This window comes from Sus scrofa, chromosome Y (genome assembly GCF_054392235.1).
Source record: "Sus scrofa isolate SSC_HxYL_T2T_F1_AM1 chromosome Y, Sscrofa_HxYL_maternal_Yorkshire_Landrace_v2.0, whole genome shotgun sequence".
Lineage (NCBI taxonomy): Eukaryota > Metazoa > Chordata > Mammalia > Artiodactyla > Suidae > Sus > Sus scrofa.
The window spans coordinates 10,662,484-10,682,721 of NC_139402.1; the positions used below are offsets into that span (position 1 = coordinate 10,662,484).

The 20,238-nt window shown below is 38.7% G+C and overlaps 1 protein-coding gene and 1 long non-coding RNA gene across 5 annotated transcripts in view; both read left to right on the forward strand.

The window, feature by feature from the left end:
• LOC100625207 (ubiquitin carboxyl-terminal hydrolase 9X) overlaps nt 1-20,238 on the forward strand; it is a 176,986-nt gene that overhangs the window by 154,129 nt on the left and 2,619 nt on the right. For 2 of the 4 annotated variants that reach the window (XR_014836125.1, XM_021080952.2), the window contains 8 exons: nt 887-1,112; nt 1,648-1,777; nt 12,959-13,144; nt 13,566-13,786; nt 13,870-13,958; nt 18,502-18,658; nt 19,091-19,351; nt 19,697-19,792. Coding sequence is in view for 2 of the 4 variants with exons in the window: in XM_021080952.2 (XP_020936611.1) it covers nt 887-1,112; nt 1,648-1,777; nt 12,959-13,144; nt 13,566-13,786; nt 13,870-13,958; nt 18,502-18,658; nt 19,091-19,351; nt 19,697-19,792 (1,366 nt within the window). In the remaining 2 variants the exon portion in view is untranslated. The remainder of the gene's footprint in view (nt 1-886; nt 1,113-1,647; nt 1,778-12,958; nt 13,145-13,565; nt 13,787-13,869; nt 13,959-18,501; nt 18,659-19,090; nt 19,352-19,696; nt 19,793-20,238) is intronic. The other 2 variants (XR_014836124.1, XM_003484170.5) reach the window with 1 other exon arrangement.
• LOC146394360 (uncharacterized) lies at nt 6,208-12,256 on the forward strand. Its single transcript, XR_014836128.1, has 2 exons — nt 6,208-7,936; nt 8,217-12,256. It is a non-coding gene; the product is annotated as an uncharacterized LOC146394360 (long non-coding RNA).

A 20,238-nucleotide genomic window follows, 5' to 3' on the forward strand; every position in this document is an offset into this window, starting at 1 on the left:
GTCACTATGATACGATTTTCCCCTAATTGTGGAACTCTTAGTTCAGATTTTAAATATGGGATAAAAATGTTGGTAATTGTATTGAGGGAAGTTTTATTAAAAATGCTTAATTTTAGGAGTTCCCTGGTAGCACAGCATTTGGGAGTCTGGCATTGTTATTACTGTGGTGAAGGTTGAATCCCTGCTCTGGAAACTTACACATTCCCAGGATTCAGCCAAAAAAAGGGTGTTTTTGTTTTGTTTTGGTTTGGTTTGTTTTCTTTATTTAGGACCACACCTGCAGCATACTGAAGTTCCAGGCTTGGGCTCTACTGGGAGCTGCCACAGCAACTCAGGATCTGAGCTGCGTCTGATCGCTAAACCACAGCTCATGGCAACATTGCATTCCCAGCCCACTGAGTGAGGCCAGGGATCCAAGCCATAGCCTCCTCGCTGCTTAGCTTCCACTGTGCCACAGTGGGAACTCCAAAATGTACTTGATTTTAAGGTGCCTTTTACTGTTCAAATTCCAGCTCTTGTTTCCATTTGCTTAGGTCTTTATCTTTACTTATTGGAATTCTGTCATACCTTTTAAAATGTAGAAAGTTTTTACATGATTATAGTCTTAAGTCTATAGCACCTATATGGAGGACATTTCAGTACCTTGATCTAACAACTTTTCTAAGCATTTCTCAGAGTAGATGTAAAGGAGATACCACTGTCAGGGTTATTAATTTGTATCCACCTATATACACAGTTCTCATTTAATTGACTTTGCCTGTGAGACTAGATCAAGTCACAGGACTGATAGATCTCTTCTCTTTTTGGTTCACAAAAACCTGTTGACCCACTGTAGCAATCATATTGAAAGCACATAAATGAAAAGTCATATATTTTTCTGTTTTAGGTATGATGCACTGTGCATTCTACTTCGTCACAGCAAGAATGTACGTTTTTGGTTTGCTCATAATGTCCTTTTCAATGTTTCAAATCGTTTCTCTGAATATCTTCTGGAGTGCCCTAGTGCAGAAGTGAGGGGTGCTTTTGCAAAACTTATAGTATTTATTGCACATTTTTCTTTGCAAGATGGGCCTTGTCCTTCATCTTTCACATCTCCAGGACCTTCTGGTCAGGTAACTGAAAATTTTTCTCTAATTCTGAAATATTTACATGTAAGTTTTATTTCCTGCCTGGTCAGATCAGTAAAAATGTGTGTTTGTTTGATATATACTATATATGAATGTATGCATGCATTTTTGAGTTCATTAAAATTGTTCTGCAGTAATGTATTGAGCACTTTAAATAAGGAAAATGTCTTTTATTTATTCAGTCTTTATTTGAACACTCATGTACTAAGTCCTCAAATTCACTATTTTCAGTGAAGGTTTAACGTTAAAATTGCTGAATCTTTCACTGACTAATGTTTTCAGCAGAAAAAGCTTTTTTTATTCTATTCTTATTATTTAATTGTTAAAACAGTATAAAGCATCTGCTATGAAATGTACTGCAGCTCTTTATTTCCTGTCTCAAAAAGCAAATATATCTACTAATTTGCTACCCAGTATTTCTGCCTAATAATCATTTATGTGAGCATACTTTTTTAATGCAAATAGAACTATTCTGTTTGATTATCTTGTTGCTGATAAAATAATAAATTACACTTCACAGGCATGTGATCACTTAAGCTTGAGTGATCACTTACTAAGAGCAGTATTAAATCTTCTGAGAAGGGAAGTTTCAGAGCATGGCCGTCATTTACAGCAATATTTCAATCTGTTTGTAATGTATGCCAATTTAGGTAAGAATTTTTCATACTTCTGTTTAATATGTTGTTTTATATTCACATAATAAATGACAGAAACATTTTATTGCAGTGATGACAGTTAATCTCTTCTAAAGTAGATGCAGTATTCCATATTTATATCGAAATCCATCGCAGATTTTTGGTGTAACTTTTTTTTTTTTTTTTTTTAAGGGATGCACCTGCAGCATATGGAGGTTCCCAGGCCAGGGATTGAATTGGCCTTGCCACAGCCACAGCAATGAATGCCACATCCAAACCTCGTCTTTGACCTATACTGCAGCTCATGGCAATGCTGGATTCTCTGAATCACTGAGTGAGTCCTGGGGTCGAAGCCACATCCTCATGGTTACTAGTCAGATTCATTTCCTCTGTGCCACAACTGGAACTCCTAGTATAACTTTTTAATAACAATTCTCATCTTGTATTTTAAGGTAATATGTGCACTTAGTTCCAAAATAGTCGTTAAAGGTCGGAAATTTTGTCTGGCTCATTAAAGCCTTCATGATAAGGCTTTAATAAGGCTTAAGGCTTATCCCCAAGCTACATCCCATGTCGCTACAGCCCATGTCCTCTAAATGAGGATTTGTACTGCTGGGGGGAAAAAAATCTGTATTTTCCAAAAGCTCCCAGTTTTATTTATCAGGTTTAGGAATTACTTCCCAAAGAAGTTGGCCTTTCATACCTACGTTTTATTAAATTGAAATCAATGATAATACATATAAGTTGTTTATTCTTCTGTATCAATATCAATTAGTAATTATCATTTCCAACATATCTTTTTATGCTTTTTTTCCCCCAATACTATTCATTTCTTTTCAGTGGTTCCAGAATGCTGTATTATTTTATTTGCTATGATATTATATCTCAATAGTTTTTAAGTTTTTGTCTTCCTCTTCAACTAGACTGGAAAATTCTTGTGATTAGAGCTTTCCATAGTGGGACTGAGTAACTATTTGTTGTATAAATAGATAGATAGGCAAAAAGATACATAAACTTTTCTCATGATATTTTCAGTGTTCTTTTAGGTGGTGGTTGTTGTTGTTGTTGTTGTTAGTAGTAGTAGTAGTACTAGTAGTAGTAATCTTTTTAGGGCTGCACCTGCTTCATACGAAGGTTCCCAGGCTAGGGGTACAAGTGGAGCTGTAGCCATCACCCTATGCCACAGCCACAGCAACACCAGATCCGAGCCTCGTCTTCAGTGCCGGATTCTCAACCCACTGAGGGAGGCTAGGGATCCAACTCACAACCTCATGGTTCCTAGTTGGATTCGTTTCCACTGCGCCATGAGGGGAACTCCCCTTATAGCTTATTTTATACCTTTTAGTTATTATATACCTCTTACTCCCCAACCCCTATCTTGCCTCTCCCCCTTCCCTCCTCCTACTGGTAAATCCTTTTAACCACTGGATTGTTTTCTGTCTGTGAGTCCGTTTTTTTTATATTCACTAGTTTTTTATACTTTCTTGATTCCACATATAGATAATGCAATGCAGTATTTATATTTCTCTGTCTGATTTATTTCATAATGCCTTCTAAGTCCATCTGTATTGCTGCAAGTGATAAATTTTCATTCCTTTTTGGCTCAGTGAAGTTTCATTGTATATATTACATCTTCTTTATCCTTTTCTCTGATGGACGTTTAGGTTTCTGTGTTATTTACATGTAATTGTAAATAACACTGCTATGAACGTTGTGATGCAAATATCTTTTTGAATTACGGTTTTTGTATTTTTTGAATATATACACCAAAAGTAGAACCACTGGATCATATGAGACTTCTATTTTTAGTTTTTACCTGAGGAACATCTGTAGTATTTTATTGTGTAGCCTTCCCAATGACAGTGTAGGAGGCTTCTCTTTTCCCCACACTCTCTCCAGCATTTGTTATTTGCTGTATTTGATTTACCTTTCCCTGATGATTAGTGATATCAAATATCTTTTCCTGTAAGTCCTCTTTTAGGAAATGTCTGCTTATTTTTGCCCATTTTTAAATTGAGTTTTGGGGCTTTCTGATGTTGAGGTTTAATATGTACTGTTTATATATATGTATGTTGGATAGTAAACCTTTCTTGGTCGTTTTATTTGTAGACGTTTTCTCCAGTTCAGTATGTTGTCTTCTGATTTTTTTTCGTTTTTGGTTTTTGTCTTTTCTTCTTTTTAGAGCCACAACTGTGGCATATGTAAGTTCCCAGGCTGTGGGTCAGATCTGAGCTGCATCTGCAACCTATGCCACATCTCAGCAATGCCAGATCTTTAACCCAGTGATCAAAACTGTGTTCTCATGGAAACTAGTCAGACCCATGTTAGAGAGTGTTTGAAATCATTCATTTATATGTAGCTGTCCAGTTTTCCCAGTACCACTTATTGAAGAGACTATCTTCTCCCCTGTGTGTTCTTGCCTCCTTTGTCATAGGTTAGTTGACCATACGTGCACAGGTTTATTTCTAAGCTCTATCCCATTGCATTAATCTGTCTGTCCAATACCATACTGTTTTGATGTCTGCAGCTTTGTAATATAGTCTGAAGTCAGGGAGCCTGATTCCTCCAGTTCCCATTATTCTTTCTCAGGATTGCTTTGGCTATTCTAAGTCCTTTTTGTTTCTATACAGATTTTTAAAATTTTTGTTCCTTCTGTGAGGCATGCCATTGGTAATTTGATATGGGTTATCCTGAAATTTATAGGTTGCCTTGTGTAGTATTGTCGCTTTAGCAATATTGATTCTTCCAATTCAGGAGAATGTATATCTTTCCATCTGTTTGCTATCATTCTTGATTCTTTCAACAGTCTTATAGTCTTATTGTTTTATAGTCTTGTAGCATATGGGTGTTTCCTCAAGTAGATTTATTCTTATGTATTTTATTCTTTTAGATGTAATGCTAAATGGGATTTTTTCCCCTTAATTTCTCTTTCTAATCTTTTATTCTTAGTGTATAGAAATACAAGAGATTACTGCCTATTACTTAGTATCCTGCAACTTTTTTCTCTATAATAGTATCCTGTCCCTTGCAGACTGATAGTTTTAGCTTCCTCTTTTCCAATTTGGATTTCTTTTATTTTTCTCTTTTCTGACTGCTATAGCTAGGACTTCCAAAACTATGTATAATAAAGGTAGTGAGGGTTGATATCCTTGTCTTTTTCCTCATCTTAGCGGAAATACTTTCACCTTTTTAACATTGAATATGATGTTAGCCATGGGTTTACCTTCATTATGTTGAGGTAGGTTCCTGGAGGGTTTTTATCATAAATGGGTGTTGGAATCTGCTAAAAGCTGTTTCTGAGTCTATTGAGATAATCATATGGTTTTTATTCCTCAATTTAATACAATATAACACACTGATTGATGTGCAGATATTCAAAAATCTTTGCATCTTGGGAGAAATTCCACTTGATATGGTATATGATCCTTTTAATGTATTATTAGACATAGTTTGCTAGTATTTTGTTGAGGATTTTTGCGTCTCTGTTCATCAGTGCTCTTTGTAATTTTCTTTTTGGTGTGTGCTGTCTTTGGTTTTGGTAACAGCCTAATGGTGTCTTATAGAATGCATTTAGGAGTGTTCCTTCATCTGCAGTTTTTTGGAAGAGTTTCAAAAGGATAGGTGTCATTTCTTCTCTAAATGTTGGATAGTATTTGTCTGTGAAGCCATCTGGTCCTGGACTTTAATTTATTGGAAGTTTTTAATGACAGTTTCAATTTCAGTAGTTGTGATTGGTCTGTTCATGTTTTCCATTTCTTACTGCTAAGAGTTCATCCATTTCTTTGAGGTTGTCCATGTTCTGGGCTTACAGTTGTTTGTTGTAGTCTCTTCTTCTTCTTCCTTTTTTTTTTTTTTTTTTTTTTTTTGTCTTTTTAGGGCCATATCCACGGCATATGGAGGTTCCCAGGCTAGAGCTCGAATTGAATCTATAGCCCCTGGCCTGTACCACCACCACAGCAATACCAGTTCCAAGCTCCATCAACAGCTCCCAGCAACGCTAGATCCTTCACCCACTGAGGGAGGCCAGGGATTGAACTTGCATCCTCATGGATACTAGTCAGATTTGTTTCCATGAACCTGAACCATGACGGGAACTCCAGTCTTTTCTAATTTTTTTATTTCCATGGTGTCAGTTGTAAACTTTTTCATTTCTAATTTTATTGATTTGAGCTGCCTCCCTTTTTTACTTGATAAATCTGGCTTAAGGTGTATTAATTAGTTTATCCTTTTAAAGAACCAGCTTTTAGATTCATTGATGTTGTCTATTTTCTTCATCTCTACCTCTCTCTTATTTTTTATGGCCATACTCGCAGCATATGAAAGTTCCCTGGCTTGGGGTTGAATCAGAGCTACAGCTGCCAGCCACAGCCACAGCCACAGCCACATCATATGTAAGCTAAGTCTGCGACCTGTACCACAGCTCACGGCAATACCGGATCCTTAACCTACTGAGCGAGGCCTGGGATCAAACCCCCAGCCTCATGGTTCCTAGGCAGATTTGTTTCCTCTACACCACAATGGGAACTCCTTCTGTTTATTTATTTCTGCTGTGTTTTTTTACAACTTCTTTCCTTCAACTAACTTTGGGTTTTGTTTGTTCTTCTTTGTTTGTGCTTCTTTCTCTAGTTGTTTTTGGTGTGTTTTAGGTTGTTTGAGATTTTTTTTGTTTGTTGAGATAAGATTGTATTACTATACGGTTCTATCTTAGAACTTTTTTGCTGCTTTCCATAGGTTTTAGATTTCTGTGTTTTCATTTTCTTTGTGTGTGTGTGTTTGTGTGTGTCTATGGCCACATTCATGGCATATGGAGGTTCCCAGGCTAGGTCTCAAATCAGAGCTGTAGCTGCTGGCCTACACCACAGCCATAACCATGCAGGATCCAAGCCACGTCTGCAATCTATAGCACAGCTCACAGCAATGCCAGATCCTTAACCTACTGAGCGAGGCCAGAGATTGAACCTGTGTCCTCATGGATTCTAGTCAGATTTGTTTCTGCTGAGCCTCGATGGGAACTCCTGTGTTTTTATTTTCATTTGTCTCTGTGTATTTTTTTATTTTATTTTTTGATTTCTTCATTGATCCATTGATTGTTCAGTATCATGTGGTTTGGCTTTCATATATTTCTGATTTTTTGCAGTTTTTCTTACAGTTTATTTCCAGTCTCAAAGTGAGTGTTACTATCAGAAAAGTTGCTTGATGTGATTTCAGTATTCTTGAATTTACTGAGGCTTGATTTGTCACCCAGTATATGATATGTCTTGGTGAATGTTCCATATGCACTCAAGAAGAATATATATTCTGCTGCTTTTGGATGGATTGTCATATGTATGTATGTATGTATGTATATGTGTGTTTGTATACATATATATATATATATAAAGTCCATCGGGTGTAATATGTCATTTAAGGCCTGTGTTTCCTTTTTTTTTTAATCTACATGATCTCTCCATTGCTGTACATGGGATGTTAAAATTCCCCATCATTACTGTTGATTTCTTCTCTTACAGCTGTTATCACGTGCCTTGTATATTGATGTGCTCCTGTTTGGGTACACATATGTTAACAATTCTTGTATCTTCTTGTATTGATCCTTTGGTCATTACATAGCGTTCTTTGTCTCATGTAACTGTCTTTATTTTAAACTCTATTTTGTCTGATATGAGTAATGCTGCTCCAGCTTTGCTTTGATTTCCCTTTGTGTGAAATACCTTTTTTGATCCCCTCACTTTCAGTCTGTATGTGTCATTAGATCTGAAGTAGGTCTCTGTGGACAGCATATAAACAGGTCTTGTTTTTGTATCCATTCAGCCAGTCTATGTCTTTTGGTTGGAGTATTTAATCCATTTAGATTTAGGATCATTATTGGTATTTACAATTGCCATTTTGTTAATTGTTTGAATTTGGTTTTTTGGTAGGTTTTTTTTACTTCTCTTCCTTTTTGTTTGTTCTCATCTCTTGTGATGTGATGACTCTTTAGTGATGGTTTTTTATTGCTTTTTCTTTTTTGTTTGTGTCTATTGTTGATTTTTGGTTTGACAAATACTTATATAAAACAGTGTTACATATGATTTTTTTGATACAACGGTACTATGTATGTTTTTGTTTTTTTTGTTTTTTTTGTGTTTTTGTCCTTTTAGGGCCTCACCTATGGCATATGGAGTTCCCAGACTAGGGGTCTCATTGGACCTATAGCCCGTGGCCTACACCACAGCCACAGCAATGCCAAATCCGAGCCATGTCTGCAACCTACACCACAGTTCACAGCAACACCAGATCCTTAAGGAGCAAGGGCCAGGGGTCAAACCCACAACCTTATGGTTCCTAGTCAGATTTGTTTCTGCTGTGCCACGATGGGAACTTATCCATCATGGTGAGTTTTCTTGTCTTGTGGTTTTTTGTTTTTTTGGTTTTTTTTAATGGCCACACCCACGACATATGGAGGTTCCCAGGCTAGGGGGTCAAATCAGAGCTGCAGCTGCTGTCCTGCACCACAGTCACAGCAGTGCAGGATCCAAACTACACTGCCACCTATACCATTTTAAAGTCTATTTTGTCTGATATGAGTATGGCTACTCCAGCTTTCTTTTGATCCCCGTTTGCATGAAATATTTTCTTCCATCCTGTCACTTTCAATTTGTATGTGTCCCTAGAAGTGAGGTGGGTCTCTTGAAGACAGCATGTATATGGGTCTTGTTTTTGTATCCACTCAGTCTGTTTCTTTTGACTGGGGCGTTTAGTCCATTCACATTGAAGGTAATTATTGATATGTATGTTCTTATTGCCATTTTATTAATTACTTTGGATTTGTTTTTGCTGCTCTTTTTTCATTCCTTCTTCTCTTGTTCTTTTCTGCCTAGAGAAGTTCCTCTAGTATTTGTTGTAAGGCTGGTTTAGTGTTGCTGAGTTCTCTCAGCTTTTGCTTATCTGTGGGTTTTGATTTCTCCTTCAAATCTGAATGAGAGCCTTTCTGGGTAGAGGAATCTTGGTTGGAGGTTTTTTCCTTTCATCTCATTAAGTATATCGTGCCACTCCCTTCTGGCCTGCAGAGTTTCTGCTGAAAAATCTGCCAATAGCCTTAGCGGGGTTCCCTTGTGTGTGATTTGTTTCTTTTCCCCAGCTGCTTTCAAGATTTTCTCTTTGTCTTTAATTTTGGTCAGTTTGATTAGTATGTGTCTTGGGGTGTTCCTTCTTGGGTTTATTTTATATGGTCCTCGTTGTGCTTCCTGGATTTGAGTGAGTGATTCCTTCCCCATGTTAGGGAATTTTTTGGCTATTATCTCTTGGAATATTTTTTTATGTCCCCTTCTCTCTCTTCTCCTTCTGGCACCCCTATAATACGGATGTTGTTGCGTTTCATGTTGTCCCAGAGTTCTCTGAGACTCTCTTCATTTTCAATCTTTTTTCTCTTTTGTGTTCTGCATCCGTAATTTCCACTAATCTGTCCTCCACCTCCCTTATTCATTCTTCTGCCTCCCGTATTCTGCTGTTAGCTGCCTCTAGTGAATTTTTTATTTCCGTTACTGTATTTTGCATCTCTTGTTTAAGTTTTATTTCTTGTATCTCTTTGGTCAGTGTTTCCTGTAAGTTATCCATCTTGGCCTCCAGTTTATTTCCAATGTTCCAATGTCTTGCATCCTCTTCAGCATCAACAGTTTAAAGTCTTTTTCCTGGGAGCTGAGAATCTCATTGCTTAGCTGTTTTTCTGGGATTTTTCCTTTCTCCCTCATCTGAGTTGTAGTTCTTTGTCTTTTCAGGTCTATAGGTTTTTGGTGTGGTGACCTTTTTACAGATAAAAGGGTTGTAGCCTCTCTTACTTCTGATGTCTGCCCACCTTGTGTCTAAAGTCAGTATGGGGGCTTGCTGTAGGCTTCCTGATGGGAGGGGCTGATGCCTGCCCCCTGGTAGGTGGAGCTGATTCTAATCCCCCTGGTGGGTGGGGTTTAGCCTCTGGATGGGATTAGAAGCAGCTGTGTGCCTGAGGGGTCTTTAGGTAGCTTGTTTATTGAGGGGCGGGGCTGTGATCCCACCTGGGTTGTTGTTTGCCCTGGGGCTTCTCAGCACTGATGGGTGGGGCCAGGTTTTCCCAAAATGGCCCCCTCCAGAGAAAGGCACTGCTGCTGACTATTCCCAAGGGCTTTGTTTTCAATGTCCGTCCCTCACAACAAGCCGCATTCACCCCTGTTTTCCCAGGATGTCCTCCAAGAACTGCAGTCAGTTTTGACCCAGATTCCTGTGGAGACTTTGCTCTGCCCTGGGACCCAGTGCACGTGAAAGTCTGTGTGTGCCTTATAAGAGTGGGGTCTCCGTTTCCCCCAGTCCTTTGGAGCTCCTGCGCACAAACCCCACTGGCCTTCAATGCCAGATGCTCCGGGGCTCTTTCTCCCCGTGCCAGATCCCCACACATGGGCGTTGAATGTGGGGCTCAGAACTCTCACTCCTTTAGGTGAGTCCATGTGAACCAGTTAGTTTCCAGGCTGTGGAGCTTCCCACCCGGGAGGTATCAGTTTGTTTATATCGTGAAATCACCACTCCTACCTCTTGATGTGGCCTCCTCTTTTTCTTCTGGAGTAGGGTATCTTTTTTAAGGTTTCTGGTCCATTTGGGTGAAGAGTGCTCCGTCTCTAGTTGTGAATTTTGTTGTTTTTAGGAGAGAAGTTGAGCTCCAGTCCTTCTATTCTGCCATCTTGATCCCATCTCTGCCTCGTTTATTCTATTGATTCCTTCTTATGTATTTTTCATTTCAGTTATTGATTTGTTTGTCTCTGTTTGTTCTTTGAATCTTTTTGCTCTCTGTCAAATAAATATTTCTTGGAATTTCTCAGTCTTTGCCTCCGTTCTTTTCCTGAGGTCTTAGATCATCATTACTCTAAATTCTTTTTCAGGTAGAGTGCATATCTCCACTTCACTTAGTTTTTCTTGTGGGTTTTATGTTGTTTCTTCACCTGAAATGTATTTCTCTGCCATCTCATGCCTAACTTTCTGTGTTTATGGTCTCCTTTCCACGGGCTGCAGGATTGTAGTTGTTCTTGCACTTAGTGTCTGCCCCTCTCGTTGATGAGGTTGATTCAGCAGGCTTCCTGGTGAGAGGGACAGGCCCATGCCCACTGGTGGGTGGAACTTGGTCTTGTCCCTCTGATGAACAGGGCCACATCAGCGAGTGTTTATAGCGGTGGCTTTGTGCCCCACTTAACTTGAGGCAGCCTCTTTGCTGTTGGTTGTTTGGCCTAAGGCATTCTAGCACTGGAGCCAGCAGCTTTTGGGTGGGGCCCCGGGTCTTGATGCCATATGGTGCCCTCCAGGAGAGCTCACACCAATCAGTATTCCCTTGGGCTGCTGCCACCAGTGACCTTGCCCTCATAGTGAGCCTAACTGACCCTTTTGTCCCCAGGAGACTCTCCAAGACCTGCAGATAGGTCAGGTGAAGGCTTCTTAGAGTCACTGCTTTGCCCTGGAAACCAGTGCACATGAAATTTGTGTTTTCTGCCCAAGAGTGGAGTCTCTGTTTCCCCTAGTTCTGTGGCTCTCCTACTCACAAGCCTGGCTAGCAACAGCGATGCAGGATCTGAGCCATGTCTGCGACCTCCACCACAGCTCATGGGAATGCTGTATCCTTATCCCACTGAGCAAGGACAGTGATTGAACACACATCCTCATAGATATTAGTCATATTCATTTACACTAGGCCATAGTGAGAACTCCTCAGGGATTTTTATAAGAGAATCAGACCTTGGTGATCAGATGCTTGCATAAATGGGGTAAGGGAAAGTGTGTGACAAAGTCCCAGGTATGATGTGATGAACTGAGAGAACAGTGTTGCCATTTACTAAGAGGGAATCTAGGAGGAATAGGAATCTCCCTGGGCAGATTGAATTTTTTTTTCCCCTCTGTACAGCACGGGGACCAAGTTACACATACATGTATACATACTTTTTCCTCCCATTGTTGTACATCTAAGTGAAGGAGTTCAATAAATAGATACATATATCCAGAATTTTGAGTCATTTGCCTTACTATAGATTTGGTCACAAGGAAAGTAAGCAGTATATATAAATAGCCTAGAATGCGAACCTTGGGGAAAACCAACCTCTAAGAGCTTAAAAAAAAAAAAGAATCTGCCTTTAAGAGTAAGAAATAGAAAAGGGAGAGAAGGAAGGAAACAGGAGAGAAGAGAAAGAAACAGAGAGAAAGGGAGGAAGGAAACAGAAAATGGAAGAGGAGGAGTTCCTCTGGTGGCTCAGTGGGTTACAAACCTGACTAGCATCCATGAGGATGTGGGGTTTAATCCCTGGCCTCACTCAGTGGATTAAGGATCTGGTGTTACTGTGAGCTATGGTGGAGGTTGCACACATGGCTCAGATCTGGCATTGGTGTAGACCTGCAGCTGTAGTTCCAACTCAACCCCTAGCCTGCGAACTTCCATATGCTGTGGGGGTGGCCCTAAAAAAAGAAGATAAAGAAAAGAAAATGGAAGAGGAGAATACTAAGTAAAAGAAATTCAAGAACAAGGAAACAGTTAAATTTAAGAACTGATTTTTAGCTTCAAACCAAGGTTGGGAGAAAAACTAAAGGAGCCAGAGGATGAAAAAATTAAAAAAAAAAGAAACAGCAAATTTATGCTTTTTTCCCTCCCAAAAAAGTTTCACTAAGGACGGAAAAAACACAATGGTAGATTACAAAAGAAATCTTATTTCTCATTTAAAGTAGTTTCTGGGAGTTCCCGTCATGGCGCAGTGGTTAATGAATCCGACTAGGAACCATGAGGTTGCGGGTTCGGTCCCTGCCCTTGCTCAGTGGGTTAACGATCTGGCGTTGCCGTGAGCTGTGGTGTAGGTTGCAGACACGGCTCGGATCCATCGTTGCTGTGGCTCTGGCGTAGGCCGGTGGCTACAGCTCCGATTCAACCCCTGGCCTGGGAACCTCCATATGCCGTGGGAGCGGCCCAAGAAATAGCAACAACAACAACAACAACAAAATAAAAAAAAAAAAAAAATAAAGTAGTTTCTGTCTTTGTCATCTTAGCTTTTTCTGGTGAGAGATGCTACCTAGGCTCCACTGGTATCTCTGGGCCCAACAAAGTCCATTTTGCTAAGCCTCAGAAAACAAGAAATAGCAAATTTATGCTTTTTACCTCCTTTAATATTTGTTAATTTGTGTGTTTTTCCTATGCATTCTTCTTCTCTCTCTCTTTTTTTACAGGCATAGCAGAAAAGACACAGCTTCTGAAGTTGAGCGTACCTGCTACCTTTATGCTTGTGTCTTTAGATGAAGGACCAGGTCCTCCAATTAAATATCAGTATGCTGAATTAGGCAAGTTGTACTCAGTAGTGTCTCAACTGATCCGCTGCTGCAATGTTTCCTCAAGAATGCAGTCTTCAATCAATGGTAAAGTAAAGTGTCTCAGTCTTTATAGTGGTTTGTAAATAATGCTAGGCATCTATAGTACTTAATTTAAATTCTGAAGATTCACTAAAAATGAAAAAGATTGACGGGCATGCTTTGGTATATTAAATGTTTAAACTATTAGCTTTATAACATGTTTAAAGTAGACCTTTTTCAAAATTTAGTACCCTACTACAATTCCTTTATTTACTAAATGATTAGTGTAAGGAATATTAACTTTTAATTTTTCTCGTCTTCATTGTCAGCATTTATACTTTTGCATGTTATAATCTTAGTATACCTAATCATTATAATGAATGTTTTATTTTGCTTAGGACATTTAATTTATTGTTTGTTTTTGAAATAAGACATTTAGTATTACAGTTTTGCAAAGGAGGCTTTTCATTGGTGGCAACTCTTCTAGGTAATCCTCCTCTTCCCAATCCTTTTGGTGATCCTAATATATCACAGCCTATAATGCCAATTCAGCAGAATGTGGCAGACATTTTATTTGTGAGAACAAGTTACGTAAAGAAAATCATTGAAGACTGTAGTAACTCAGAGGAAACCATCAAATTACTTCGTTTTTGCTGCTGGGAGAATCCTCAGTTCTCCTCTACTGTCCTTAGTGACCTTCTCTGGCAGGTAAAAGTAAACATTCGTATGCCTATAATTTCATTAGTTATTTCTTTAAATAAGAAATTCAATTATATTTGGCCTGTTTTTAGGTTGCATATTCATACACCTATGAACTTCGGCCATATTTGGATCTACTTCTGCAGATTTTACTGATAGAGGATTCCTGGCAGACTCACAGGTGGATACACTATTTGCTATCAGAATACTATCATTTTTCTAGGATTTAGAAATAACTGAAATTGGTGCTAGCCAAATATAGAGCTTGAATGTTTCTTAAATGATTTGTCTTAAAATATATATAATAGTATTAAAGAAATGAATGAAATGTCTTGTCCATCTCAGTTTTGTTTTTATTATTTTCTTTTAAAACTCCACTTTCATACTTAAAACTTTTGTTGTTACTGTTTTAGGGCCACACCTGCAGCATATGGAGGTTCCCTGGGGTCAAAAAGGAGCTATAGCTGACAGCTTAAGCTGCAGCCACAGCAGTGCAGGATCCAAGCTGCATTTGTGACCTATACCACAGCTCATGGCAATGCCACTGAGCAGGGCCAGGGATAGAACCTGCATCCTCAGGGGTACTAATTGCATTCGTTACCACTGAGCCATGACAATAACTCCATTTCCACTTAATGTTTTAACTAAGAAAACTAACATTGGCTTTTGACAAGTGTTTAAGTTCCATTAATAATAATTTGGACTATATATTATAGCTTTTAAATTAGTTTCACTAAGATATCTAACAGTAACTTAGTTATCTAACAGTAATTTCTAGCCTGTTAAAGATTTAATTAGTATTTGAGGAGACAAGAGGAACTTCTTAGGAGTTCCCATTGTGGCGCAACGGAAACGAATTCGACCAGGAACCATGAGTTGCAGGTTGGATCCCTGGCCGTGCTCAGTGGATTAAGGATTTGGTATTGCCATGGCCATGGTGTAGGCCAGCAGCTACAGCTCTGATTACACCCCTAGCTTGGGAACCTCCACATGCCTGCAGCAGGTGCAACCCTAAAAAGACAAAAAAAAAAGAAAAAGAGTAACTTTTTAGAACTTGGGGTGTCCTGCCATCAAACCTTCAAAGGTCTTCCCAAAATTCTTCAATGTTCTTTGCAGTAAAACTTAGCCCAAGATTAATGATACAGAATTAGTTGCCTCACTCTTGTCCATCAGAGAGGGAGATACTTAGTCTTAGGAAACGCATAGATATATATCTACCATTGTCATTGTAATCAGCAAAAGAAAAATCTAAAAATGAAAATTTTGGGAGTTCCCGTTGTGGCGCAGTGGTTAACAAATCCAACTAGGAACCATGAGGTTGCGGGTTCGATCCCTGGCCTTGCTCAGTGGGTTAAGGATCTGGCATTGGCATGAGCTGTGGTGTAGGTCACAGATGCAACTTGGATCCTGTGTTGCTGTGGCTGTGGCGTAGGCCAGTGGCTATAGCTCCAGTTCATCGCCCAGCCTGGGAACCTGCCTATGCCTCAGGTGAGGCCCTAGAAAAGACAAAAATGAATAAATAAATAAGAAAAATTTGAAATGAAGCTAAAGTAAATTAATTTTTGTAAGTAAATTTGTTAGGACATAGTGCTTAAAGATGAATCATTATAATTTTGAACTTCATGGGGACTGGAGATACTAGAGTTTTTGAACTAATATTTTCAAATTGTCACCTAATTTATAGATTTCTAGCAAATCAAAATCAACATTGTCAAAATAGTATTAATCAAAAACAAATGAATGTTTTTTAATTTATTAATATTACAACTTGCGTTCAGTAATTATTCAATATCTCAATATCTTGACAAGTTTTAGAGTTTGTTGTAATAGGACCTAATTTTGGGGGGGTTTGTTTTGTTTTTGGTTTTTTTGCTTTTTAGGCCCATACCCTCAGCATATGGAAGTTCCCAGGCCAGGGGTCCCATCAGAGCTGCAGCTGCCTTCCTGCAGGGCATCTCACGGCAACACCGGATCCTTAACCCACTGACCCTTTCCAGGGATCAAACCCACTGACCCATTCCAGGGATCCTGCATCCTCTTGGATATTAGTCCGGTTCTTAACCTACTGAGCCACAACAGGAACTCCTAACTTATTTTTTTCTTGTAGCACTTGTTAATCATGTACTGTTTAATATGTGAATTCTTACACACATGTATATATATGGATGTAAATTCACCAGACACATCCTTGTCTTGTTTCACCCAAGGAAACAGTAATAGTAAAGGTGTAAGTATTGGATTAATGTGGAAAATTGTGGCCTTTTGTGAACAAAATTAGTATGGTGTTATTAGCTTGAAGTGTTTTGTAAAATGAACATTTGGTTTATTCAGTAGCAGTATGTAAGAGATATTTACGTGTCCACTATGTGCCAAGCACTGTCTTAGGCATTAGATCAAGATAGGCAAGAGCAACATGATTGTAGTGGCTTAAAAAAGCAATTGAGAAGTTCCCTTGTGGTGCAGTGGGAAAAGGATCTGGCATTTTCTCTGTTGCAGCTTGGGTTGCTGCTGAGGTTCAATCCCCAGCTCAGTACAAAAGGTTAAGGATCCACCACTGCCACAGCTGTGCCTAGATTACAACTGTGGCTCAGATTCAATCCCTGGCCCAGGAACTTCAATATGACTGGGGTCAGCCAAGAAAAAAAAAAAAAAAAAAAAAAAAAGAAAGCAATTGACATAATGTATTAATGCTAATGTGGTAGGAATCTTAAATGTACTTTGTTTTTAATAATTTTAAACTAAAGAATAAAAATGAAATATGTAACTCATTACTAGAGTATTTCAAACTAAATAGTGCCTTTGCATGTTATTTTTTGTCTGGAATGAAAGTTTATTTTTGGACTTTCTGTTCAAATACTGATACTAAAGAAGGCACAGTTTTATATAAATTGGCTTCTGAGGAGAGAACAGCCTGTGTGATATGTTATATTGAGATTGGCCAGAGCTGAAATGAAATTATTAATTGTTAGAAAATCAACCAAATTATGCTCTTGTTGGTGCAAATTGCTTCACCCATTATGTGTATATTCTATTCTCTCTCTCTCTCTGTTGTTGCTTTTTTTGTTTTGTTTTGTTTTGTTTTTTTGGTCGCATATGCAGCATATGGAAGTTCCCAGGCCAAGGCTGAATGAACCCAGCAGTGACAATGCCAATCTTTTTTTTTTTTTTCCCTAGGGCTGCACCCACAGCACATGGAGGTTCCCAGACTAGAGGTCAAATCGAAGCTGTAGCTGCTGGCCCATACCACAGCCACGGCAATGCCAGATCCTAGCCTTGTCTGCGACATACACCACAGCTCATGGCAACACCAAATCCTTAACCCACTGGGCAAGGCATGGGATCAAACCCGCAACCTCTTGTTTCCTAGTTGGATTTGTTAACCACTGAGCCATGACGGGAACTCCAACAATGCCATCTTTAACCCACTGAGGCAACAAGGGAACTCCATATGTGCATATGACTAAAATTCAAAGTTGGGAGTTCTTGTTGTGGCTCAGCAGAAACAAATCCGACTAGTATCCATGAGGATGTGGGTTCAAGCACTTGCCTCCCTCAGTGGGTTAAGAATCCGGGGTTGCCCTGAGTTGTTGGTGTAGGTCACAGATGAGGCTCAGATCCCGCATTGCTGTGGCTGTCTCATAGGCCTGCAGCTGTAGCTCCAATTCAGCTCCGAACCTGGGAATTTCCATATACTGCAGGTGTGGCCCTAAAAAGCAAAAAGAAGAAAAGAATTCAAAGTTAATTTTGTACTACCGAATTGTATGTCTTTCACAGAAACTAGGCATGACACTCTGAAATGCAATTTGAAAATAGTGATCTTACTTAAAGTAATCTATTCTCTCAGCTGAGACTGTCACAAAGACATAGTTTATAGTTAACCTTAAGGAGAACAATTTAGCATAAGTATCCTAAATTGTTTAGAATTCATTTAAATTGTAGTACAGCAAATTAAATTTGAATTGAGACTTCCCACTGTGATACAGTGGGCTAAGAACCTGATCTCAGTGGATCAGGTAACCCTAGAGGTACAGGTTTGATCCCCAGCCCAGTGCAGTAAATTCAGGGATCTGCTGTGGAGTTCCCGTCATGGCTCAGCAGTTAAAATGAACCTGACTAGAATCCATGAGGATGTGGGTTTGATCCCTGGCCTCACTCAGTGGGTTGAGGATCCAGCGTTGCAGTGAGCTGTGGTGTAGGTCGAAGAAGCAGCTCCGATCCCACGTTGCTGTTACTGTGGCCAGCAGCCCACACCTCCAGTTTGACCCCTAGCCTGGGAGACTCTGTGTGCCACAGGAGTGGCCTGTAAAAGACAAAAATAAAATAAAGGATCTGGTGTTCTTGAAGCTGCACTTTGTTTGCAGCTGTATTTCAGATTCAGTCCCTGGCCCAGGAACTTGCATATGCCATGGGTATAGCCATTTAAAAAAAAAAATCATTTTGAATTGATAATTTGGTAAGACTTTAGAGTCTTGAGGCAAACAAAACAAAACAAAACAAAAACTTAACCAGCCTGCCACCTTGCTAATTCTGTGACAGTTTGCTAACTCTTGCTAATAACTCTGTGTAACTAGTTTGACTTCAGTTCTTGTTTTCTCATCATCTGTGAAGTGATGCTACCTATTAGTAATTAACTCTAGGGTTAGACTAGATGATTACATCACAGTGTATTTAGTGGCAAACAGTAGGCTCCCAGTACAAATTTTTAACATCTGGTTCTTTTTTAGAATTCATAATGCACTTAAAGGAATCCCAGATGATCGAGATGGGTTGTTTGACACTATCCAACGCTCTAAGAATCACTATCAAAAAAGAGCATACCAGTGTATAAAATGTATGGTAGCTCTCTTTAGCAGCTGTCCTGTTGCTTACCAGATATTGCAGGTGAGAATTTTTTCTTATAATTTTATGATTATATTATAACATGAATCATAATTAAAAGATGATTCATAATTAAAGAATGCTTTAAATGAAAAGAAAATCTGGACTCAGCATTTTAACATTAAAATTATTCCAGGAGTTCCTGTCGTGGCTCAGCGTTTAGTGAACCCAACTGGCATCCTTAAGGCTCGGGTATGATCCCTGGCCTTGACCGGTGGGTTAAGGATCCGGTATTGCTGTGAGCTATGGTACAGGTCATGGACACAGCTGGGATCCCAAGTTGCTGGGGCTTTGGTGGCTACAGCTCTGATTGGACCCCTAGCCTGGGAATCTCCATATGCCGTGGAAGCAGCCCTAGAAAGACAAAAGACAAAATATATATATATGTATATTATTCTATATTCTTTTATGTAAATAATATTTTTTCTTTTGAAGGGTAATGGAGACCTTAAAAGAAAGTGGACCTGGGCAGTGGAATGGCTTGGAGATGAACTTGAAAGAAGACCATATACTGGCAATCCTCAATATACTTATAATAATTGGTCTCCTCCAGTGCAAAGCAATGAAACATCAAATGGTTATTTCTTAGAGAGATCACATAGTGCTAGGATGACACTGGCAAAAGCTTGTGAACTCTGTCCAGAGGAGGTAAAAAAAGCCACCAGTGGGCAGCAAATAGAAATGGAAGAAAGAAAAGTAATTTTTTATTTTATAGGCCAGTATTTATTGTGTTAAAAAAAAGTGATGCAGTTTTGTTGCGTTTAATATTTAGTGTTGACTCTTTTATTCGTAAGTAGCCAAAGGGAGCTCGCTAATTTCTTTTTAAAGCTATTCTGGAGAATTTTCTATGGAATTGTCTAAAAAGGGTATCTAGAAAAATCTAGGGTTTTTTTCTCTCTAATTATGAATTGTTTTATCTGCACTAAATTTTTAAAATGCAGCAGCTTTGTGTATATTTAAATTTTTTTTTCAAAAGAAGGAGGTTAAAAACAAAGTTGCTTTATAACAAATTCTTAATTCCTTCAACTATTTTAATATTAGGAGCCAGATGACCAAGAAGCTGCAGAAGAACATGAATCATCTCCCCCAGAAGATACCCCATTATATCCTCATTCATCCGGATCTCACTATCAGCAGGTAAATGAGAGTTTGTTTTCATTTTTATCCTCCAAACAAAATTTCATTCTTTACCTAAAGATTATTTAATTATTTCTCTTAAATATTTTGTGACTTATTTAGCTGTGATTGTAAAGTAATAAAGGGACTGTCTAGAATAACTTTATTTAACAAGATGATTGGAGGAAAACTTGCTACTTTTATGCAATGTTTAGTTGTAAAAATATCTTAAAATTTACCCATCTATTTGATTTCAATAGATGGTTCACTGGGGGGCAATGATAACTAGTGGGGAAGTTTATCGGAAGAAGTATCCTGAATTTAAACCATAATTGTGACTAATTCAGATATTTTAAGGCAGTAGCTGTTAAATTTAATGTGCTTTTCAGATCACCTAAAGGCACTTGTTAAAAACAAGTTTGTTGATAACTCCTACCCTCAGGATTCTTGATCTAGGTAGGGGTGAG